The sequence below is a fragment of the Prionailurus bengalensis genome, chromosome E1, assembly GCF_016509475.1.
Source record: "Prionailurus bengalensis isolate Pbe53 chromosome E1, Fcat_Pben_1.1_paternal_pri, whole genome shotgun sequence".
NCBI classification, from domain to species: Eukaryota; Metazoa; Chordata; class Mammalia; order Carnivora; family Felidae; genus Prionailurus; species Prionailurus bengalensis.
The window spans coordinates 43,875,605-43,895,065 of record NC_057347.1 but is presented as its reverse complement, the minus strand read 5'-3'; the positions used below and the strand labels follow the sequence as shown (position 1 = coordinate 43,895,065).

The following is a 19,461-nucleotide window of genomic DNA, read 5'->3' as shown; positions in this document are numbered from 1 at the left end:
ATATGCCCAACTCTAAAGGGCACCATTATTCTATGTGAAGCACCTCCAAGATTCCCCATATATCATTGTGTAGAATAATAAGTAACTGTGAAGACTTAGCAGCCGGCCTAATACTGTGAGGGTCAAACATACATGCACCAGACCTGACCTCTGGGCCACCCTTTTACAGCCTGTTGTCTAGAAGCTACTTAGAGATGGCAGGCTTTTCAAGCAGTCTTACTAATGTTTCCGCACCAGTTTCTTTGTAGTTAGGTTGGGAACCACCTGCACCTCTTCATTTTAGACTTGTGTCCCTTGTTGACCACACCTCCAACGTTCCCATTAAGTGTGGTTAGGGATGATAGAATTCTTGTCACCCCACTTAATCAAGCCAGTTAATCCTTAGCTTGAAATGTAGAGGATGTACAAACCCTTGGAGGAAAGAATGTTAACTTGAGTTTGGGCTTCATAAGAGCACCACCTGCTGGCCAGATGATCTATGCTGTTGTGAGAGAGCTTACTAAGACTCTATGTACAAGGCTACCGCATCTTTTACCAGCAGGAGGAGGAAGGGAGTATTACAAAACAACCCTAGAAAATGTGCTTGAGAAAATGGTGGATAGTAATGAGCAAAACAGTTAAGTGAATCCTGGAATGTCAGACCCTGGTGAGCGTAAAGTCAAAGTCTTTTTATTTTGTCTGAGGAAATAGTAGCTTAAAATGGTATTCGTTTCCTTCTATTTCTTATTTCCTGTCTTAACACTTCTGTTTTCCTGTTGTTGTTGACCTAATCAAGTATCTGCACCCTCTTCTCTTCATCACAGAAGAATTACCTGTACAGGTACAAAATGTGTGAAGTCCTCTGGCCAAATGAGTCCCTGTTGTATTCTCTTCTGTTTCATACCCTTTCCTTGCTCACTTTCAGGTCCTGCATATCTAATCCATTTCAGGGCTTCAGCTTTACGTGGATCCCAGGTGTTGTTACGTAACCACTTAGAGCATGAACTAAGACCATCAATCCCTAAGAGATCATTTTTGTTCGTTGACTGGGGGATTTAACTGACTTCCTGTTCACTCTTATATGAAAGCAGTTAACACACAGTAAACTTCTAGCAAAGTATAGCAGCCTGAGTCCTTCCAGCAGTTTGTTGTTATCCCTAACTGCCTATGCAGTGGGGTTGGTTATAGGGGAAATTGCTCTGGATTCTGCTTAATACTTCAGCTCTGGGGCTCAGATTGGTATTCTCCCATTGCAGCAGCTTCTACTTCAGAGCATTTAAGTGAGGGAAGGGGATTAGGTGTGAACTGAAGTGTCTGACATAACATGTTAAGAGCTGAGAGACTCTGGGGGTGCCTGGGTGGCTCAGTTGGTTAAGTATCTGACTTCGGCTCGGGTCATGATCTCACGGTTCCTGAGATCGAGCCCTGCAGTGGGCTCTGTGCTGACAGCCTGGAGCCTGCGTCAGATTCTGTGTCTCCCTCTCTCTTTGCCCCTCCCTGGCTCACGTACTTGCTCGCTCGCTTGCTCGCTCGCTCTGTCACGTTCTCTCAAAAATGAATAAAAAAAAAAAAAAAAAGTCATTCTGGTCTAGCAGTAACAAATTCCTCTCCTGTGCTTACTCAAATGGATTCATAGCAGTTTTCTGGGTTTAACTAAGTCATTTTTTGAGATGGATCTGAGGTCTTGGGATACAGTAGGAAAGAGTATTCTGATTGTTTAGCTTTTGTCTGCAGCAGAGGAGGGGAGAGCTAGAGCATGTGTGCTGGGATGTCACCTGCCCGGCTCTAGGCCTGCTGCCTCTTCTCACAGATGAAGCTAAACGCAGCCAAGTGGTAGGTTCTTGTTTTTGCCTTCTAACTCGGTGTTGGAATTAGGACCTGACTCCAGACCTGCTTATTTCCAGTCTGTTGCTGTTTGCATTATAAATCAGGTTGCTTGTTTCCCTACCTCCTTTTATCCTGGCTTAATTTTCAGGTTTGGGAGAGCAATGACTGGGGAAAGGAAAAGGAAAAAATGAAATCACAAGGCTTTTGTTGTCCCATCATATAAACTTTGCCAATGCTTCTGTTGACATAGGGGTGTCCTGGGATACAGAGGAAGTGTTTTCCCCTTTCTGGGGCCTTTATGCATTCCAGTTCAGCTCAGCTTTCAGAATGCCTCTAGACAATGCTTTATTTCCTACACACCCTTTTCCCTAACCATTCTGAATTAGAGTAAAAAATATTTGCCACTATTACCTTAACTCAGTTCTTGATCATTTATTAATAGGAAATTCTTTTGTTTAAGCATTTGACCTTTTTGGGGAAGGCAGGGGGAATCAAACCATTTTATTGAGGGGCTTGAGGGAGGAGTGGAAGGGCTGGGAACACCATGAGAGCCAGTGTCCTTGGCCTGGTTGGGATCTCCCCAACTTTGAAATTGCTGAAAGCTGATCTGTGTCTTTTAACGGTTGGAGTAGGTGAATTTTTAAGTGTGGGAAAGAATGATTATGCAAAAAAGTTTCAGAAGACAGCACTGTCCTCACAGACTGTATCTCATTACTTGGACGTATAGCAAATATTTATTATCTTTAAAAACTTCAGTAGTTTTCCTAATCTGTTTGGCTGCTATTAACACATTCCACCTCAGAATTAAATCTCTCCATTCCCTGGGCCAAAGAATAGTCTCATGGTGTAGGGGCTAAGAGTGTGGGCTTTAAGGGTTATACAAACCTAAGTTTGAATGTTGGTTAACTAATACTAAAGTGTGTAACCTTGAACAGTTAATTCACCTTTCTGAACCTGTTTTGTCTTTTAAAAAGGAGCTTAACGGTGCTTACATCAAAATGAAATACATATTTTAAATTAACTCTTAGGTATAAGACCTCTAAAATGAAAACTGCCAAACCCTGCTGAGAGAGAGTTAAAGAAAACTAAATAGATAGATACACCACATTGATGGCTTGAAAGGCTTGGAATTGATGGCGGGCAGAAGGCATTTCTCCCCAAATTGACCTATAGAGTCAGTGTAATACCACAATGAGGTTTTTGTTTTTGGGGTTTTTTTGCAAAGCTTAAAAGAAAAAGCGACTGCCTACTATTCAGGAAGAATAAGATTCCATCTTGTCTGCAACACTGGGTGTTAGAATATAGTGAAGTAATAGCTTTAAAGGTCTGAGAGAAAAATGGTTTTAGTTCTGGAAATATTTTTTCTAAAGAAATTACTCAAAGCCCCTTTGTTAGGAAAATAAATGAAACTAAGAAAACGGAAAGGTATGAGAAATGGTGAATCAGAAAATGGTAAAAAAATCACAGTTAAGCTTAAGAGATTTATGATACTGAATATTAAGTAATCAGGTTAAAAAAATAGATCATCCCTAGGTGAAGGGTGAGGAGCTAGGGAGGAAGGAGGGTATAGTACTCAGTAGACAATAAATATTTCTTGAATGAATATGTCCTGAATAAGTGTGTTGGTAGGATCAGGCTTTAATGTTTTAGTCTCCAGGAGGATAGAAACGGGATGCTTATCAGTCTTTCACACCAGTAGTTTAACAAACTTAGCAGAGTACGTGAACAAGGAAAACTCCATCCATGTAACAGAAGGTGTTTTAGATGGGGTGTTCGTTTAACATGAAAATAAAAGGCAAAAGTGACTTGCTTGTGAGGAAAAGAAACAACCTTCAGTAAAGGTCCGATCAACAGACCTTCCATATGACAGTGCTTTTGCCCCACTGGGTCATCGTGCCACTCGGCACATAAAAGAAGGGTGTGCTGTAGATCCCCGCCCACTGGAGAGCCAGGGGTACTGGTGAACACACCTCTCTTCTTGAGAGAGGAGCCCAGAGGCCAGGTGTCTGGACTAACCCGCAGTGTTTCGTGTTCCTTACAGATGTTCCCACAAGCCTGCACTTCCAGAGCATGCTGAAATCTCAGTGGCAGAACAAGCCTTTTGACAAAATCAAACCTCCCAAAAAGTTTTCACTTAAGCACAGAGCACCCATGCCAGGCAGCCTGCCAGATCCAACTCGTAAAGACAGGCACAAGTTGGTCAACTCCTTCCTAACAACAGCCAGTAAGTTTCAGGGGACCAGAGAGTCTTCCTCCAGTTACTTCTCTATTCCTTTTATATTCTTTTATAAAGAATTACTTTATAATTCTTTATAAACGTTACTGTTTTGCTATGGCAGTGTGTGGGGGTTGGGAGAGGCAATTGACCGATACAAATTCAGCTCACAGTCTACTTCTGCCTGTCTCGGATGTTCTCAGATGGACTCTGAAAGCTATTCCAGACACCATGCATCTCGGGACAGGACCCAGAGTGCTCGAGGAACAGCTAGCAGTGGCATGGCATTGGGTCCATGTGTGGGCAGGCCGTCTTCTGTAGCTGGTGTCAGATTTCTCTGGTTGAGGGCCCTGTGGGCTGCCTGGCCTATCCTGGCCATTGTGCTGTTTGCTAGAAGCTTCGGTCCCAGAGGACTCTCCTGCTGCCCTGAGTGTCCATCATTGGCCTAGAGAGAACTCCAGAGCTTGGAACTCGAATAAGAAAAGATTGAGAGAAGATTTCACAGCTCTTTTTCTGTTCCCCTCTTCAGAGCTGTCCCATCACCAAACCCGGCCTGACAGGACCCACAGGCAGCACTTAGACGATGTGGGGGCCGTGCCTATGGTGGAGCGAGTGACAGCGCCCAAAGCAGAGCGCTTGCTCAACCCACCGCCACCTGTGCACGACCCAAACCACAGCAAAATGAGATTGCGAGACCATTCATCTGAGAGAAGTGAAGGTAGGGCCAGGCCCGGCACCTCTACCTGCATTTGCATCTGCTCAGGGCTTTCTGGGGCAGCCTGGGCATCTCTCAATTGCCCCCAGCTTTGTCCTTCACTTTCTAGGAAGGCAGAGTAGAGGGACCCTATTGCTTCTAAGTGCAGGTCACTTCTTACTGCTACAGCAACCTCTGCCCGATCCCCTACCTCCCGTCAACCAGTTTGCTTCACCTTTTTATCCTCTAGGCTTAGAATGCATTTTTGCTTTTATGAATTGCTGGCATTTGTAACTTGTGCTAGAAGTAGAGCCGTTTGAGGTAGCCACGTATTTCTTTTTTGTTGACTTCTGCAGTGTTGAAGCATCACACGGACATGAGCAGTTCCAACTACTTGGCGGCCACCCAACATCCACCTCACAGTCCCCTGGTGCGACAGCTTTCCACCTCATTGGACACCTCGGCACCCACCAGCTCTAGCCCACAGGTTACGGCCAGCACGTCTGTAAGTACCTTGGGCTCGGCTGCACAGTCCCTCTGCAGCCACGGTTCACCAAGTGGCTGGCTCTGGAGGACAAGGTAGAAGGTGGGATTTGGGGGGAACTCGGCTCGCCGTTGATGTGCCATTTTTTGTCAAAGTAGTGGTATTTGACCTGTTTTCCTTGAGTTGTTTCTCATAGTAGGAAGCTTGATGCTGAGACAGACTCTGAAGGCGGTCTGGGCCTGTTCCAGGTCTGTGGGGCTGGGTTTCAGATGGGACTCCGCCGGGCCGCGGCTCTAATCCTGTGGGTCCGAGAAGTTCCCACGAGAGGAGGAATGGAGGACAGACACTTAGGAGTGTTGGAGGCACTTCATTTCCTTGTTTTCGTTATGCTGGGGGCGGGGGGAGCTGGAGCGCTGAGAACCAGCCCTGACGTTAGGGTTCCTGGAAGGGAGGGAGAAGGCAGAGCCTCGCTTCTCAGGCCCCAGAGCAGAACTACAGGTGCAGTGGGCCCTGCCTGCAGTACTTCCTATGGTGCGCGCAGGGCGGCGGGCAGCTCTTCTGGCGCCATGCTCCGTCCTGAGTGCTGCTCGCACGGCCGTTGCAGACACAGTCCCGCTGATTGCTTTCTGATACTTGACTTCCTCGGTGTGGGCCTCCTGGAACACATGCACCTGTAGTTGCCCTGTGCCTGCTGAAGGGCCCTTTAGGTGGTAGTTACAATAGCAATGGTGATAGTAATAATAAAATGCTGCAATTACGACGTTTATTGTGTCAGTTCTGCCTGCTTTACCTGTGTTACCTCATTCAGTTCTGATCGTGCCCTTTGAGATGTAAGTGGTTTTGAGGATTCTCATTTTGTAGGCAGGGAAACTGAGGCTCTCTAAGGTTAATAAGTAAATTGCATAAAGTGAGGCAACTTGTGAGGCTTACAAATGCAGTTCACACCGAGGCAGTCTGACCGCTCAGCCAGCTCTTAAGTGCAAGGCTGAGGCCAGGCGTCACAGAGGTCCCCTGTGTGGGTGCTTTGGATCCCCTTTAGAGTGGACATCAAGAAACTCCCAAGCCCACAAAACGGGCTCCTGTTGTTCTGTCTTTGCTCTTAAAAGTCAGACAATCTTCCGAACGACCTCTTCGTTCCTCCCTTCTTCACCTCCTACACCCACAAGTTTTGTCTAAATAGGTATGTGGTATCTTAACCACGAACTCCATTATCCTTCAGAGGGTCTCAGACAACCAGAGGATTTCAAAGACAGAGAGTCTATCTCTGATTCTCAAGTTTGAACTCTTGACCAGTTCTTGGGGGGACTTCAGTGTTCACTCACCCGGCCAGCCCTCCTGTGTCTGGAGGATGTTAACTTAGGCCTGGATCACTTGACAGTTTTTCTTCTTATTGAGTACACATTTTGTATCTGTGCTCACTCTTAAGGCTGTCACTGCCAAATGTTTTCAAAGAATATGGATTTATTTGTAGTAAGAAGAATAGTAGGCCAGATCCTGAAAATGAGGTAGAGAAGCTAGACGACACTGGAAAAAGTTGGGGGCGGGGAGGGCTGGGGTAGGTACGGCGGGCTTTCCAAAAGCCGGTGTATACCTCAGTATCACCTCAGTGGTCAAAAAAGAGGAAATCTCTGAAGATTCTGATTTGATAGAGGAGAGGCCCCAGACCCGCATCCCCCTTTTTGCCTGGTAATGCACTCCTCCCTCTTGCTTCTGAGGAACCACTTTCCATCCCCATCACCCGTTCTGCACCACTGGCTCTAAACGGGAGACAGTAGTTAAGTCAGACCAAGTGCCTGGCGGAGGAGGGCACTCAAGCCTATTGAACCATTTTTGTTTTTTCATAGTAGAAAGGTTGATAACAAGACAGACTCCAAGGGTGCTGTCGTGGGCCCACTCCCATATCTTTCCCTTGAAGCTACTAATAACAGGCCCACAAGATTCAGGGAATATACACACCTGTTTCCACCAGCTTCACATTCATTCTTGACCAAGATTTAGGGAAAACAATCTCTTGAGGCTTCCTTAAGGTACACTTCTTGTAGTGGGAAGTGTAATTTTAAAAGAGATGGGACAGTGGCAGAGGGTTTTGGGCATGAAGTCACTAATCCTTAGCTGCAGAACTCAGCCAGGCAAGATTTACAAGTCTTCGAACATCCTGGTTAACCAGTTATCCTAAATTTGTGAGGCAAATGACAGTTTGTTCTCATTTGATAGAGAAGGATGTTGAGGTGAAAAGACATCGTGGTAACCTGGGATCATAGGTGACCGCAGCCAAAATCCTGGCGCGGAAAACACTGCCTTTCACCACATTCTCCGAATGTCCCGAGATGATGGGATGAATCCATCCTGTATCGCCCTCCAGGAACAGAGTAGTAGACGGGTTACTTGTAGGGAATAGCTTCCTCCTCATCTTGCTGTTCGCTAACCCCTTCCCTCTGAGCTGACCACACTTGGGGCTTGGGTTTGAGTGCAGCCTCTCGGGTGTTTCCAGCTGTATTGTCACCACGGCAATGTGTGTGGCATCCTGCCGTTTGCCTCTGGCCCCTCTCGGCTGCCGGTGTCTGTTTCAGGGTGGGGTGTTTGTTATCTGGGCCCAAGCAGCTGGTGGACTTTTTCCTCCATGGAAGAAACCGGGTTTTCCGGCTCCCTGCTTTACTCCTGCTCTGGCCTCCGGGCTGCTGTGGGTGCCCCCCTCCTCCTCTGATAGTGGATCCTTGTTAGTCTTCTTTCTTCCTGAGAGTTTGATCTTCTCAGCCTCCTGGAGAAGCAAATCTCCATTCTCCAAGAAACTGTGGAGCCAGGTCCTCTTCCTGCATTTTCCTCCATTCAGCTCCACTGGTAGAGCTAGAAAGCTCTCCACCCTTCCCCAAGAATAACAGCCAGAAAGAGGGGGAAACCACATAGGCTGAGCAGATGGTGGGTACAGACTTAGCTGAAGAGTTCAGATCTACAAGGAGGAAGGTCTGTCGTGATATCCAAGGTTAGAGGATCTGTTGAGCTGGACCTGTCCTCTGAGGTCTTTTCCCGATAAGGGAACTCGCATTTCTAACCTGAAGAGTCCCCACTAGGCCCAGTTAAGCATTAGGAGCCACTATGGGTCTGAGTGACAGATAAACGGGGGAAACAGAAAGGATGACTTTAAAGGAAGGGGATAAAGGTGTATACAGAGGAGTCAGAACCTCAGCACTAGGTTCAAGGCCCCAGGATGCCCACCCTGTAAAATTCAGCTGAAGTCTTTTTCCACGTGAGCCCATAAAGGAAGAGGGTGACCAGTGAGACTTGTGAGCTGGAGGTGCTCCTCAGGGCCACCTCGCGTTTCTCCTGAGGACCTTGTAGTGGCAGACCACCTCCTTGATGTAGACGGTGGCTGCTGCAGGGCCGGCCCCCACCCAAGGACCAGGTGCCTGGGGGCTGGTGATCCAGTAATGTTTGAAGTCTTAGGTGTATGATTTGCTGTTTGCAAAATTGCGCCTCCCTTTTAAACTTACCTTTGTCTTACAGCAGCCAGTGAGGAGGAGAAGGGGAGAGAGCTCATTCGACATTAACAACATTGTCATCCCGATGTCTGTTGCTGCAACAACTCGTGTAGAGAAACTACAATACAAGGAAATCCTTACCCCCAGGTAGGGGCCCTAGATAATTGGCTCCTCTCCCTGTTCTTCCTGTTCTTGGCCTTTTCCCCTTTTTGTCACAGACCTTGGGGTTCTAGCCTTAGGTTTTGCCTTCTCCTTAAGAGCAAGTCTTAACCTGATAGGAGTGAAATTGTTTCTATATACAGTTCTCTATTATATGAGCACCAGCCAGACCACAGGCCACAAACTGGCTGCAGCTATGTTTGTTTGACAGCACTGAGGAGTTCGTTGTCGGCATCAGAGCAGGATTTCACGTATGAATCTTTGTTTCTAGCCTTTGTTGACAACTCAGAAATTGGGCAGCCCCGTACAGGCACTCTCACAGAGTGGCAGTCAGCTGGGACTGAATAGCGGTGGTCCCCTCTAAACAGTCCCTTTGCTTGAGTTTGTCACAGTCTCCCAGCCTGTGTCCTGTTGGGGCATTGGAGCGTGGAGCCTCTTTCAGAGACCTTGGGGGCTACCAAGGCCGAGCCGTGAGAGGGCAGGGTCGTTCACAGGCGCCCAGCTCTCGTTCTTTGCACAGACACACTAATTCTGCCCCGGTTGCCTAGCCCTCACAATTGTCCCTTCTTGATTTTGCAGCTGGCGGGAGGTCGATCTTCGGTCTCTGAAGGGGAGTCCTGACGAGGAGAATGAGGAGGTAACAGCATGGTCATTCTCTGTTAGGAGATGCGCGCGTGCGCGCGCACACACACACACACACACACACACACACACACACACGCACACATCCCAAGTGCCTCAAGACCCATGGGTGTCAAGTGCAAGCTCATTGCATTCCTGTCCGGATGGGGAAGAGCCTAGTAAGGGCTGGGGCTTGTTCTAGAATTGATCCACCCATACTTAAACTCGGCTTGCTGGAGGGGAGAGGGGATCAGTGAAGCTTTTCTCTCGCAGGTCGAGGATCTATCTGATGCAGCCTTCGCCGCCCTACATGCCAAGTGTGAGGAGATGGAGAGGGCTCGGTGGTTGTGGACCACGAGTGTGCCACCCCAGCGGCGGGGCAGCAGGTGATGGGGCAGGCTCAGGTGGCCAGGCCTGTGAAGGGAGGGTGGGCAGGGAGTTGGCCGCCGTGTCTGTGGAACTGCCACTGCCCCACAGGCGCTCTGCATACTCCTCCACTGGCAGTGGCCCTGAGCGCAGAAGTTCCTGGTGTTTGGTGGAACTGATGAGGGCACATGGTCCCGTGGCTAGGTCCTTGCTGAGTGCTGGACGACTGTCCAGTTGTGGCAAACTTTCATGCTCTCCTGGGCTCCGGGCGCCAGCTGTCCGTGGCATTAGGATCGCTTCTCGGCCTTTTGGCTAAGATCAGATGTAGTGTCCGTGGCATGAGGAGGCCATTTGCAGGTCGTGGTGATTTAACCAGAGGAGCTTTGGAGGCCTCACCCAGGGTAACCTTCCTTAGGACAGCGGATCGGGGGGTGGTGGTCGTGCATGAAAGAACTGACCCATCCTGTCTCCATTTATTGTAACAGTGGCAGAAGCCCTCAGGGTTCTCAAGTAGAAAGATTTAGGGCTCTTGTTTTTGCCTTTTTTCCCTTGACTACAGTTTTCAAAGTCTAGACTGATTTCCCTTTCCTGGGAATTCACTGGGCACCGTGCCAGAGAATAGCCCCTGGCATTGTTCAGCCGTGGCCTTCTCTCGGGATGATGGGCACACAGGGCTCTTACGACTGTCCTGTGTGCCCCCTCCGCCCACCCCGCCCCCTACATGGTGGTGGGAGGAAACGAGAGGACGTGTGGTTTCTGGGAAAGAACCATTGGGTGTCCGTCTCCCTCGGCTCCTCTGGTCGGGATGCCCTTTTCATGCCTCCTCCCCATCCGCCCAAGATAGAGCGTCCTCCCCCATTACCCAGGCACTCAGGTTTGCACTCGTTGGTGTACAGGTCTTACAGGTCATCAGACGGCCGGACGACCCCTCAGCTGGGCAGTGCCAACCCCTCCACCCCCCAGCCCGCCTCTCCTGATGTCAGTAGTAGCCACTCTTTGTCGGAGTTCTCCCACGGTCAGTCCCCAAGGAGCCCCATTAGCCCGGAACTGCACTCGGCGCCCCTCACCCCTGTGGCTCGGGATGCTCTACGACACCTGGCCAGTGAAGACACCCGCTGTTCCACACCGGAGCTGGGGCTGGATGAACAGGTGAGGGACACACGGCCTTTGCGTGGGGGTTGGCAGGGTGGGGGGATAGAGCAGGGGAGGGGGACAGCCCCTGCTGAAGATGGGTCTGCGTCATAGGACTCCCCTCCCCATTTTATTTTACTTTTATTTTTTTAATTTATTTTTTTATTTATTTATTTATTTATTTTTTCAACGTTTATTTATTTTTGGGACAGAGAGAGACAGAGCATGAACAGGGGAGGGGCAGAGAGAGAGGGAGACACAGAATCGGAAACAGGCTCCCGACGCGGGGCTCGAACTCACGGACCGCGAGATCGTGACCTGAGCTGAAGTCGGACGCTTAACCGACTGCGCCACCCAGGCGCCCCTATTTTACTTTAATTTTATTTATTTATTTATTTTTACTCCCCTCCCCATTTTAAAGGGGACAAGGGGCTGCACTTGAAATTGATCTTCTGAAGGTGCCATGGAACTGCCGGCTCTGTAAGGGCTCTTCCTGGACCGCTCCAGGAAGTCTGGAGATGGGTCATGGACTTGAATCCACGCGTCTCGGGCCAGGGCCTTGGGGCGGAACGTAGTCTGGAACCGGCTTCTCACCATGGCGGTTTGTCTCCCCACAGTCCGTCCAGCCGTGGGAACGGCGAACCTTCCCCTTGGCATACAGTCCCCAGACGGAGTGTGAGGACCAACTGGATGCACAGGAACGGGCAGCCCGCTGTACTCGGCGCACCTCAGGCAGCAAGACTGGCCGAGAGGCAGAGGTGGCCCCCACCTCGCCCCCCGTTGTCCCCCTCAAGAGTCGGCATTTGGCGACAACAGTCACAGCTCAGCGTCCAACTCACAGATGAGCGGGATACGAGAATCTAAACAGACTCACTAACTATTGGCATTAAAGCTTCAGAAATCTCTGCGTTTGATATTCAAACATCATATGCCGGAAATTTTCACAGTTTTTAGTGAATTTAAGGAATTTAGATTCTACTTTGGTATTTTTGTTTTGTTTTGATTTTTGTTTTGTTTGGTTTTGGTTTCCATGTTTTGTTGTCACACACCTGAGCACTTCCTCCAGTTGGCAAACAGAAGTTCAGGATAAGACCCTGCTGGCCTGGTCCTGGCACATCCTCCGCACTGTTGAATCACTGGACTTAGAGATGTTAGGTGACCACCCCCCCCCCCCCCTCCGCGCCCCCGCCCTGCACCTGTGGACAGGGTGGGACAGCCACGTGGGCAGAGGGAATGGCAAGCTTCCCGCTCAGCGTTGCCGCCTGAGGTCAGGATAGGGGGAGAACAGCACGCTCTGGACTCTCACCCTTTCTCCTCTCCTCTCCTCCCATCGGCGGCCCAGCCCAGCTCTGGCCCTCCTGGCCGGGTCCCCCTTGGCCATCTGTGCTAGGGCACCCCCACGCCCACCAGAGCCTCTTGGCCATAACCACCACCTGTTCCGAACTCTCAGTCGACAGAACGGCTTCCCTTTGTCATCCAGATCTTGGAGACCTAGTCTGGGTTTCCGCTGCGTTTGGTCCTCTCTGTTTTGACTCCTCCACTGCAGTAACGTGACTGCGGCTGCTCAGGTCCCTGCCCCGCCCCTTGCGCTCCCTCTCTGCTCCCCGATGCCACCCGCGCACCCACACACACCAGGCCTTCCACCCGGATGTTTTTACCAACTGTGTCCCCCGTCTGTGAAGGTGGGGTTAGGGCTACTTCCATTCCCACTCCTCTGCAAACTGGGGGGTCAGGGACACGAGCAGTCATCTCCCCTCTAGGATTCTGTCGTCGTGGATTCATTTGGTCCCATTTCCCCCACACGCACTTCCCTGTTGGTGTCCAGCCTTTCCTCTCCCACGCTCCCCTTGCCTGTGGAACGTTGTCTGGTCCTAGCTGTGGTTCCCATCACTCCCTCATCACCCCCCTTGGTCAACCTCGTGCCTGTCTCATGTATGATCACATCACCAAAAGGGGGGGGCAATAAGAACTTCTTTATTTTTATTTTTATTTTTTTTTTTTTGTTGCCATTTTGTAATCGTATAAAAATAGTAGACAAACTGCTTAATGGTTGGGGTTTTTTCACAATTTTCAACATTAGTGATTTTTTTTGATTCTGTTTGCAAGTTAAAGGGTTTGTCATTGTTTCTTTAAAAACAATAATGCACCATATCCCTATGCATAAAGTGCTTCTTCTATTTATAAGGTTGAAAATTCTGAATAACCCTTTTAGCATTGTTAAAAAAAAAAAAACAAAAACAAAAATGGAAAAAAAAAACCTTGTATTTTGTAAATATTTTCTTTTCCTGCTTTGAGCTGTGTATTGGCAGCGAAACATGTAGCTGTCTTTGTTCTATAGAAATGCTTTTCTTCAGAGAAGCTGATCTTTGTTAATGTCTTGATTCTGTTCGCAAAGCACAGACTAGTGCTTAAAAAAAAAAAGGAAGGAAAAATTGAAAAAAATAAAAAAAAAAGTTACAGAACGTTGTGTTGCCAGGCCTTTGTTGACACTGACTGGGTCCACGTCGGGGGTGGCAGCTTAGGACCCTGTCCCACTGGAGCAGTTAGTTCTCTGGGTCCCTGGACTTGCTCTGAACCTTGGGAAGTCTCCGTTCCGTCCTTGGGCACCTGGCAGGGCCACCTGATGGTCACCAGGGAGAGGATGGAGTCGGGGTGGGGGGGCAGTAAGGGGTGCCCAGGGTATAGGGGGCTCTGTGTAGATAAACTTTTTGTTGGGAGTAAGCAATTGGTCATTGCCTCTTGATGTTCCTTCTCTAGTGAGGCCAGCAGTACGACATCTTAGAACTGTTCTGAATTGCTCTCAGGGAGATCCCACCTCTCACCGCTTTTTCTGGGGTTGGGGTCAGTGAGAATGTACGTACTTCGTAGCATCGTTCTTCTGAGGAGCCTACGGGCTGGGTTTTGTATGTACGAGAGAAAGACGCCGGCAGGCCTCATTCCCTTTTTCCACGGTAGTCATCTGGCGATGAGCGCCGAGTCGTGAGGGAGCCTTTCTCTCTGGCCGCCCTGTTCCTGCGTCTGTGGCTGCACTTAAGACCTTCTCTGCTTAAGCTTCTGCCCGCAGTGGCTAGAGTGAGCACAAGGGGGAAAGCGGAGAAAACCGGTATTTTGAAACTTTGTATGAAGATTGAAGGGCTCCTTCTTAGGACCTTGACCTCATTACTAACGAACAGGAATTAATATGGCTACTGTTTGGTATTTGTTTTCTTTGTGGCATTGCTAGGGGCTATCTGCTATCTCCGTGTAGCGGACTCCTTCCCCAATCTAATGAGGACCCGAAGGAGAGAGGAATGCGGCTCCGGAAGCCTGGAAGGAATCTAAGCCTTGGCGGGCCTAGTGTTCTGCTCCAGCCCCGGGCCTCTGGGAGCAAACGAGATCTCCTACACCCGCTGCAGCCGTGGCCCCTCTGAATATGCCGGTGTGGGTCTTAACAGACTCTGGAGTTGGAGTGCAGCCTTGTGAGCCCACCTACAAGGGTACTGGCCTTTCTTTGAGTTGGATCGGGACGGACTCCCAGCACCAGAATCAGAATCGAGTGAAAATGAACGAGTCTTGAGAACTCTTCCTGCACCTGCAGGCCCCAGAGAGAGATTTTAGCAACCTTGACATTTCCTGCTGGGAGCGAAGTTCTCTAAGGTTAGGAAAGGACTTGCACATCGTACATCCTGAATCATTTTCTTGTCCTTTGAATCCATGCACGGAGACCTTACTTAATCAGTAATAACTTTATTTCCAAATTCACTTTTACAGCAACAATCAGTGTAAATCGTTTGTTAAAACACACAATACACCATATGGACGTTCACAGACAGGAAGCTAAGCTAAGATGGTTTCATGTCCCTCCCCCCACCCTCAAAATTACCAAAGAAATCATGGGACTTGCGAGTGCCAGAGATTGTCCTGCCCAACGCTGCAAATTCACGGGGCTAAGTCCATTAGGAGGGGGGACTCTGGGCCGGTGCCCAGGGTAACCCTTTTCAGAGCTGAAGAGAAACCAGAAGTCTCGAAGCCACAGGTCTGCAGGTGCGACGAGCTGACCACCTCCACCTCCACCCTCATCCCCACCCGATGGCCTGACTTGGGGACAAAGACAAAAGAGGGGGGAAGGAAGGAGGAAGAGCTCTCAGCAGCCGCTAGCACAGGCTGCACGTCCGCAGCAGCAGGTGGGAAAGGTGGCACGAAGGCTCCGGCGGCTTAGATAGATGGAAGGATGCCGGGGTCTGCGGCAGGCGGGGCTGTGGGCCCGGGGACGCCCCGTGAGGGGGCAGCTCTGTCTCCAGACTCCTCCCCAAGCCTCGCTGCCTGCCCCTGGCGGGGAAGGAGACGGGGCCGGCTGGCGGGACCCCAGGGACCTCTAGCAAACGTGGGTGGTCCGAAGAAAAGGGTTACTCGGTGGTTGCTGCCCTCCAAGACTTCCCTCTGCCCATGGTAACTATCTTACAGGTTCCTCCCCCCTCCCCCCAGAAGCACGACAAGCAATCGCAAGCAGGATACAGTCTCCGCGTTGAAGTCCGTTTAAATAGAACTACGGATAAGTGAGTGGAGAGCTTGAAGGAACCAGGCGCACAGCACAGCCCACCCAGGGGACGCGGACCGGACGTGGGGGGAACGGGGGTGGTCGAGAGTGCCCAGCCTGGTGGTGGCGGGGGGAGGGGGGGATTGTCCTCATTGAAGGTCACAAGCCAGCATCCCTTTGCAATCTCCCTGCCTCACTGACCTGGTCACCCTAGACCGTGATCTCTAGGCCGACCCCAGCAGTCCCCACCCCGCACCCCTCCCCGACGAGGGAGATCCCGGAGCCCTCTGAGCAAGGCCCTCAGATAAGGTAGGGCAAGTGCAGACAGAGGCGCAGCCGGAGTCCGTGGCAACGCTGCAGGGCCGCGTCTCTAAGAGCTACCAACTCCGAACCACAGTTCCCTTCCCTTCCTCAGAACCCTTCTAAGGGCAGCTGGGACTCCAAGCGGCAGACAGCCTCACGGCGGGTTAGTTCTGGGCCCAGATGACTCCTTGCACGGAAAGCTCGAGCTGCAAATGAAGCCGCCAGCCCTAGAGAGGCGGCCCTGGACGCCCACCAGTCCGCAGGGGTGCCTTAAACGGTGCCCAAACCGGAAGTGGCAGAACTGGGCCTGAGGTCGCTGAATTTCTTTAAAATGGCGATTTTCCACAAAGGCTGTCTCCTCTCCCCGTGGCAGCAGACGGGGCTTGTGCAAGGTCAGCAGAGGCCCCCACCAAGGCTCTGGGGATGGCGTCTCCTGACTTGTCACCCTGCTGCAGTCAGGCAGCGCGGGCCCCCGGGGCTCATCCGGGGCGGCCAGTCCATCCAAGCCCTGCTGTGGCTGGAGGGCGCTTGGTGGGGAGGCTGGGGCTGCCCTTCCAGGGGGACAGCTTGCAGTGGGACCCCAGGCCTCTCCCCGGCTGGTCCCGGGTTCCTTTCTCTTGTGACACAGGGTGTCGTAAGACCCTCGTGGCTGCTGGGGGCTTCTGGCTGTGACCGGAGAGGGCCATCTCCTCGCTGCAGACCAGGCCGGCCACAAGATCCACCTCTCTCTGCCCCAACAAAGGGAAGTCCCAGCCGGGCGGCAAGGGGGCGCCGTAGCTTCTGCCCCAGGATCCTGTCCCAGTCCTGTGCTCTGGGCCTTCCTCCAAGCTGAAGGTTCTCCAATGTCAGAACCTGGTCCCAGATGCCCCGGAAGCCTTTCAGATCAGGAGGTTGTGACCGGGTAGAGCCACACCGGCCACCCGGAGCCAAGCCCCCCGTGTGGGAGGGACAGACATCTAGGACCCCCGTGGGGTGGGTTAGAAACCTCTTCACAAGCATTTCAAGATACATGCGTCCTTTTTTTTTTTTTTTTTTTAACCTTTTCATTATCAAAGTCACTCTGGTGAATCCAAGCATAAACAGACAAATCAGACTACAACGCGACAGGGTGCAGACGGGGAGGGAAAGGTGACAGGTGACGTCTATGTATATGTTCAGCTGCTCCAGCAGGACAGACAGCACTGCTTCCAGCTGGGACGGGGGGGTGGCGGGGGGGTGGGGGGAAGAACCATTTCCGAGGGGGCGTGCTCCCCTCCCGGGGTATGCAGGGCTGAGCGCTGGCGGGGCCCTCGGAGAGGCTGGCAGTCACAAGCTCGGGTGGAATCGGGGCACAGAGTGTGGCCCTGCCCCAGGGGCCTTGCCTGCCTGACCTGCTGCCGCCTCTGGACCCAGGACGGCCAACCTGCTGCCAGTTCAACTCAGGAAGGGGACCAGGCCTTCTGGGAGGAAAAGGCTCTCCAAGTAGAAACAAGGCCAAAACATCCCGGGTCATTGCTGAGCCCACCCTGGCTCACGTCTGCGAGGAGAGGTGGGGGGTAAGGATGGAGTACGGTCATCAGGTTCATTGTGAGGGGACACACCGGTTGGGTGAGTTACAACTTAAACCAAGGGACCGAGATCTCACCTTGTGCCTGGGTTTTGCCTTCGCTCAGACACCCCTTTATTTGAGAGCAGGTGCCTCCTGCGTCTGAACAACGTCCAGTGCTGAGAAAGGGGTGTGGTGAGGCTGGGAACTCGGGACAGTGTGACATCGTGAGGGGGACAGGCAGTGACTGGGCTCCGCACAGCAGACACATGGGCATGGTGGGGGGGAGGGAGGACAGGTGGCTGCAGTGGCCACGGGAGGGACAGGAGGCTCAGGACCCACCTCCCAGACCCCAGCACGCTCCAGGGATGCCAGAGGCCCAGGCTTGGGAACAGGCGGATGCCCCCAAGAGGCACGAGTCCTTACAAAGAGAACTGGTTTAGCCCTAAAGTCCCAGAACTGTGAGGTGGCCAAAATCGTGGCTGCAGTTCCAACCTTCAGAACTCAATAAAACAGGGTTTCCGTGGGGCCCCCACCCTGCGGGGAGGGAGAAAGAGGCCAGCGCTCGGGACAAGGTCAGTCTTCTCCGAGGAAGCGGAAGCGATCCACAGGGTGCCCCCCTCCCGCCAACCGACCACCTCCTCCCGCCAACCGGAGCCTTTGGGAACGGGCCGCCCACGGGGACGGTGGCACACGGGCCCCCGCGGCGGACCCCGGGCCACCGAGCACAGGGAGGCCGCCTGGCGCCAGCGAGCTGTGGGCGGCCGAGGCGGTCTGCCCTTCCCACTGTCCTTCCAGGCAGAGAGCAGTGGCTCCCCGCCCCCCCATCACCCACTCCCACACTGTCCCTTCTGCCCTCTCCCTCCCCCCACCCTTCCCCTGCCTCAGCCTCTCCGGGGCTCCTCCCCCAACCCCCACCACAAAGTTGACATCCGCCCCCGCGGCTCCCACACGGCACCCGGTTTCAAATCCGTTGCTGCTGCCGCTGCCTCTGTGACACCCCCAGGACAGGGCAGAGCAGGGGCGCCCGCAGTCCCTTGAGATTCCCCAGAAGCAGCTCGCAGAGCCTCTCCTCCCTCTTCTAGGCGGAGGGGGAAAAAAAAAGAATCAAAAGTAATTGCCCAAGGAAATGGTGGGTGTGGTCGTCTTTTTAAATGTTTTTAAAAATATTTTATTATCGCCAGCCCACCCATCAATTTGGAAAGCTGGAATTTGCTCTTTTTCCCGCCACTGATTTTGAAGTCCCGAGCCAGGGCCGAGCGACAAAAGCAGGTTAAAGTGATTAACCGATTAACCGATCTGTGAGGAGCAGCTGGGGGAGGGCAGAGGGCGAAGGGCCAGATCATTATTCTTTTTTTTTCCACACTCTCTCTCTTCTCTCCACGATTATTGACCGCCCCGGGGGCCTGATCACAAACCCTGCTTGGCCAGGGAGGCGGACACTTCGTCGGCTAGCGTGGCGAGCTGGGGCGAGTCTACCATGTCGATGCTACCCGTGGAGGACACGTTGCTGAGGTGCCGCGGAGACGTGTCCCCGGACACCACGGGCGACTTGTACACGATCTCCGCCCCGTGGTCTGTCTTGGCTTTGGCGTTCTCGCGGAAGGTCAGCTTGTGGGTTTCGATCTGCGAGAGAGGAGGTAGTTGGGGGAGGGAGGGGAGGAGGGGTTAATTAAGCCATAGGAAGGGGAGCAAGTCCTGCCTGCCCCCCCCCCGGGGGGGCTGCGGTGACCGTGGTCTGGTCTGGTCACCGTCCCGGAGTGAACACCTGCGCGCGGGTCCTCCAGCGCCTGCCTGCCAGCCACCCGCGTCCCTTGGCGCCGTGTATGAATATAGCCCTGTGTGCACGTCATTCCACACACGTGTAACCGTATCCTAGGAGCGGAATGGCCGGTAGGTCAAAAGACATGTGCATTTTATCTTAATAGATATCATCAAACTGCATGGGGCGCCTGGGTGGCTCAGTCATTAAGCATCTGACTTCGGCTCAGGTCATGAGCTCACAGTTCATGAGTTCGAGTCACCCATGGGGTGAGCTCGAGCCCCGCTCTGGGTAACACATGAGCCCGGGGGAGGCCCCGTTTCTCTCTCTCTCTGCCCCTCGCTTACTGGTGCCCTCTCTCTAAAAAAAAAAAATATTACCCAATTGCAAAGTAAAGCATGAA

At 51.9% G+C, this 19,461-nt stretch overlaps 2 protein-coding genes across 23 annotated transcripts in view; one reads left to right on the top strand and one right to left on the bottom strand.

Moving 5' to 3' along the window:
- The window catches only part of KANSL1 (KAT8 regulatory NSL complex subunit 1), a 182,182-nt gene extending 168,768 nt beyond the window's left edge, over positions 1-13,414 (top strand). For 4 of the 6 annotated variants that reach the window (XM_043584863.1, XM_043584864.1, XM_043584865.1 and 1 more), the window contains 8 exons: positions 3,848-4,030; positions 4,551-4,739; positions 5,072-5,220; positions 8,701-8,822; positions 9,414-9,471; positions 9,729-9,841; positions 10,718-10,970; positions 11,570-13,414. In XM_043584863.1, the coding sequence (XP_043440798.1) occupies positions 3,848-4,030; positions 4,551-4,739; positions 5,072-5,220; positions 8,701-8,822; positions 9,414-9,471; positions 9,729-9,841; positions 10,718-10,970; positions 11,570-11,797 (1,295 nt within the window). In that variant the 3' untranslated portion in view covers positions 11,798-13,414. The remainder of the gene's footprint in view (positions 1-3,847; positions 4,031-4,550; positions 4,740-5,071; positions 5,221-8,700; positions 8,823-9,413; positions 9,472-9,728; positions 9,842-10,717; positions 10,971-11,569) is intronic. The other 2 variants (XM_043584867.1, XM_043584868.1) reach the window with 1 other exon arrangement.
- Positions 13,415-14,662: 1,248 nt separating this feature from the next.
- The window catches only part of MAPT (microtubule associated protein tau), a 101,053-nt gene continuing 96,254 nt past the window's right edge, over positions 14,663-19,461 (bottom strand). For all 17 annotated transcript variants that reach the window (XM_043584873.1, XM_043584874.1, XM_043584870.1 and 14 more), the window contains one exon: positions 14,663-18,922. In XM_043584873.1, coding sequence (XP_043440808.1) covers positions 18,707-18,922 — 216 coding nt within the window. In that variant the 3' untranslated portion in view covers positions 14,663-18,706. The remainder of the gene's footprint in view (positions 18,923-19,461) is intronic.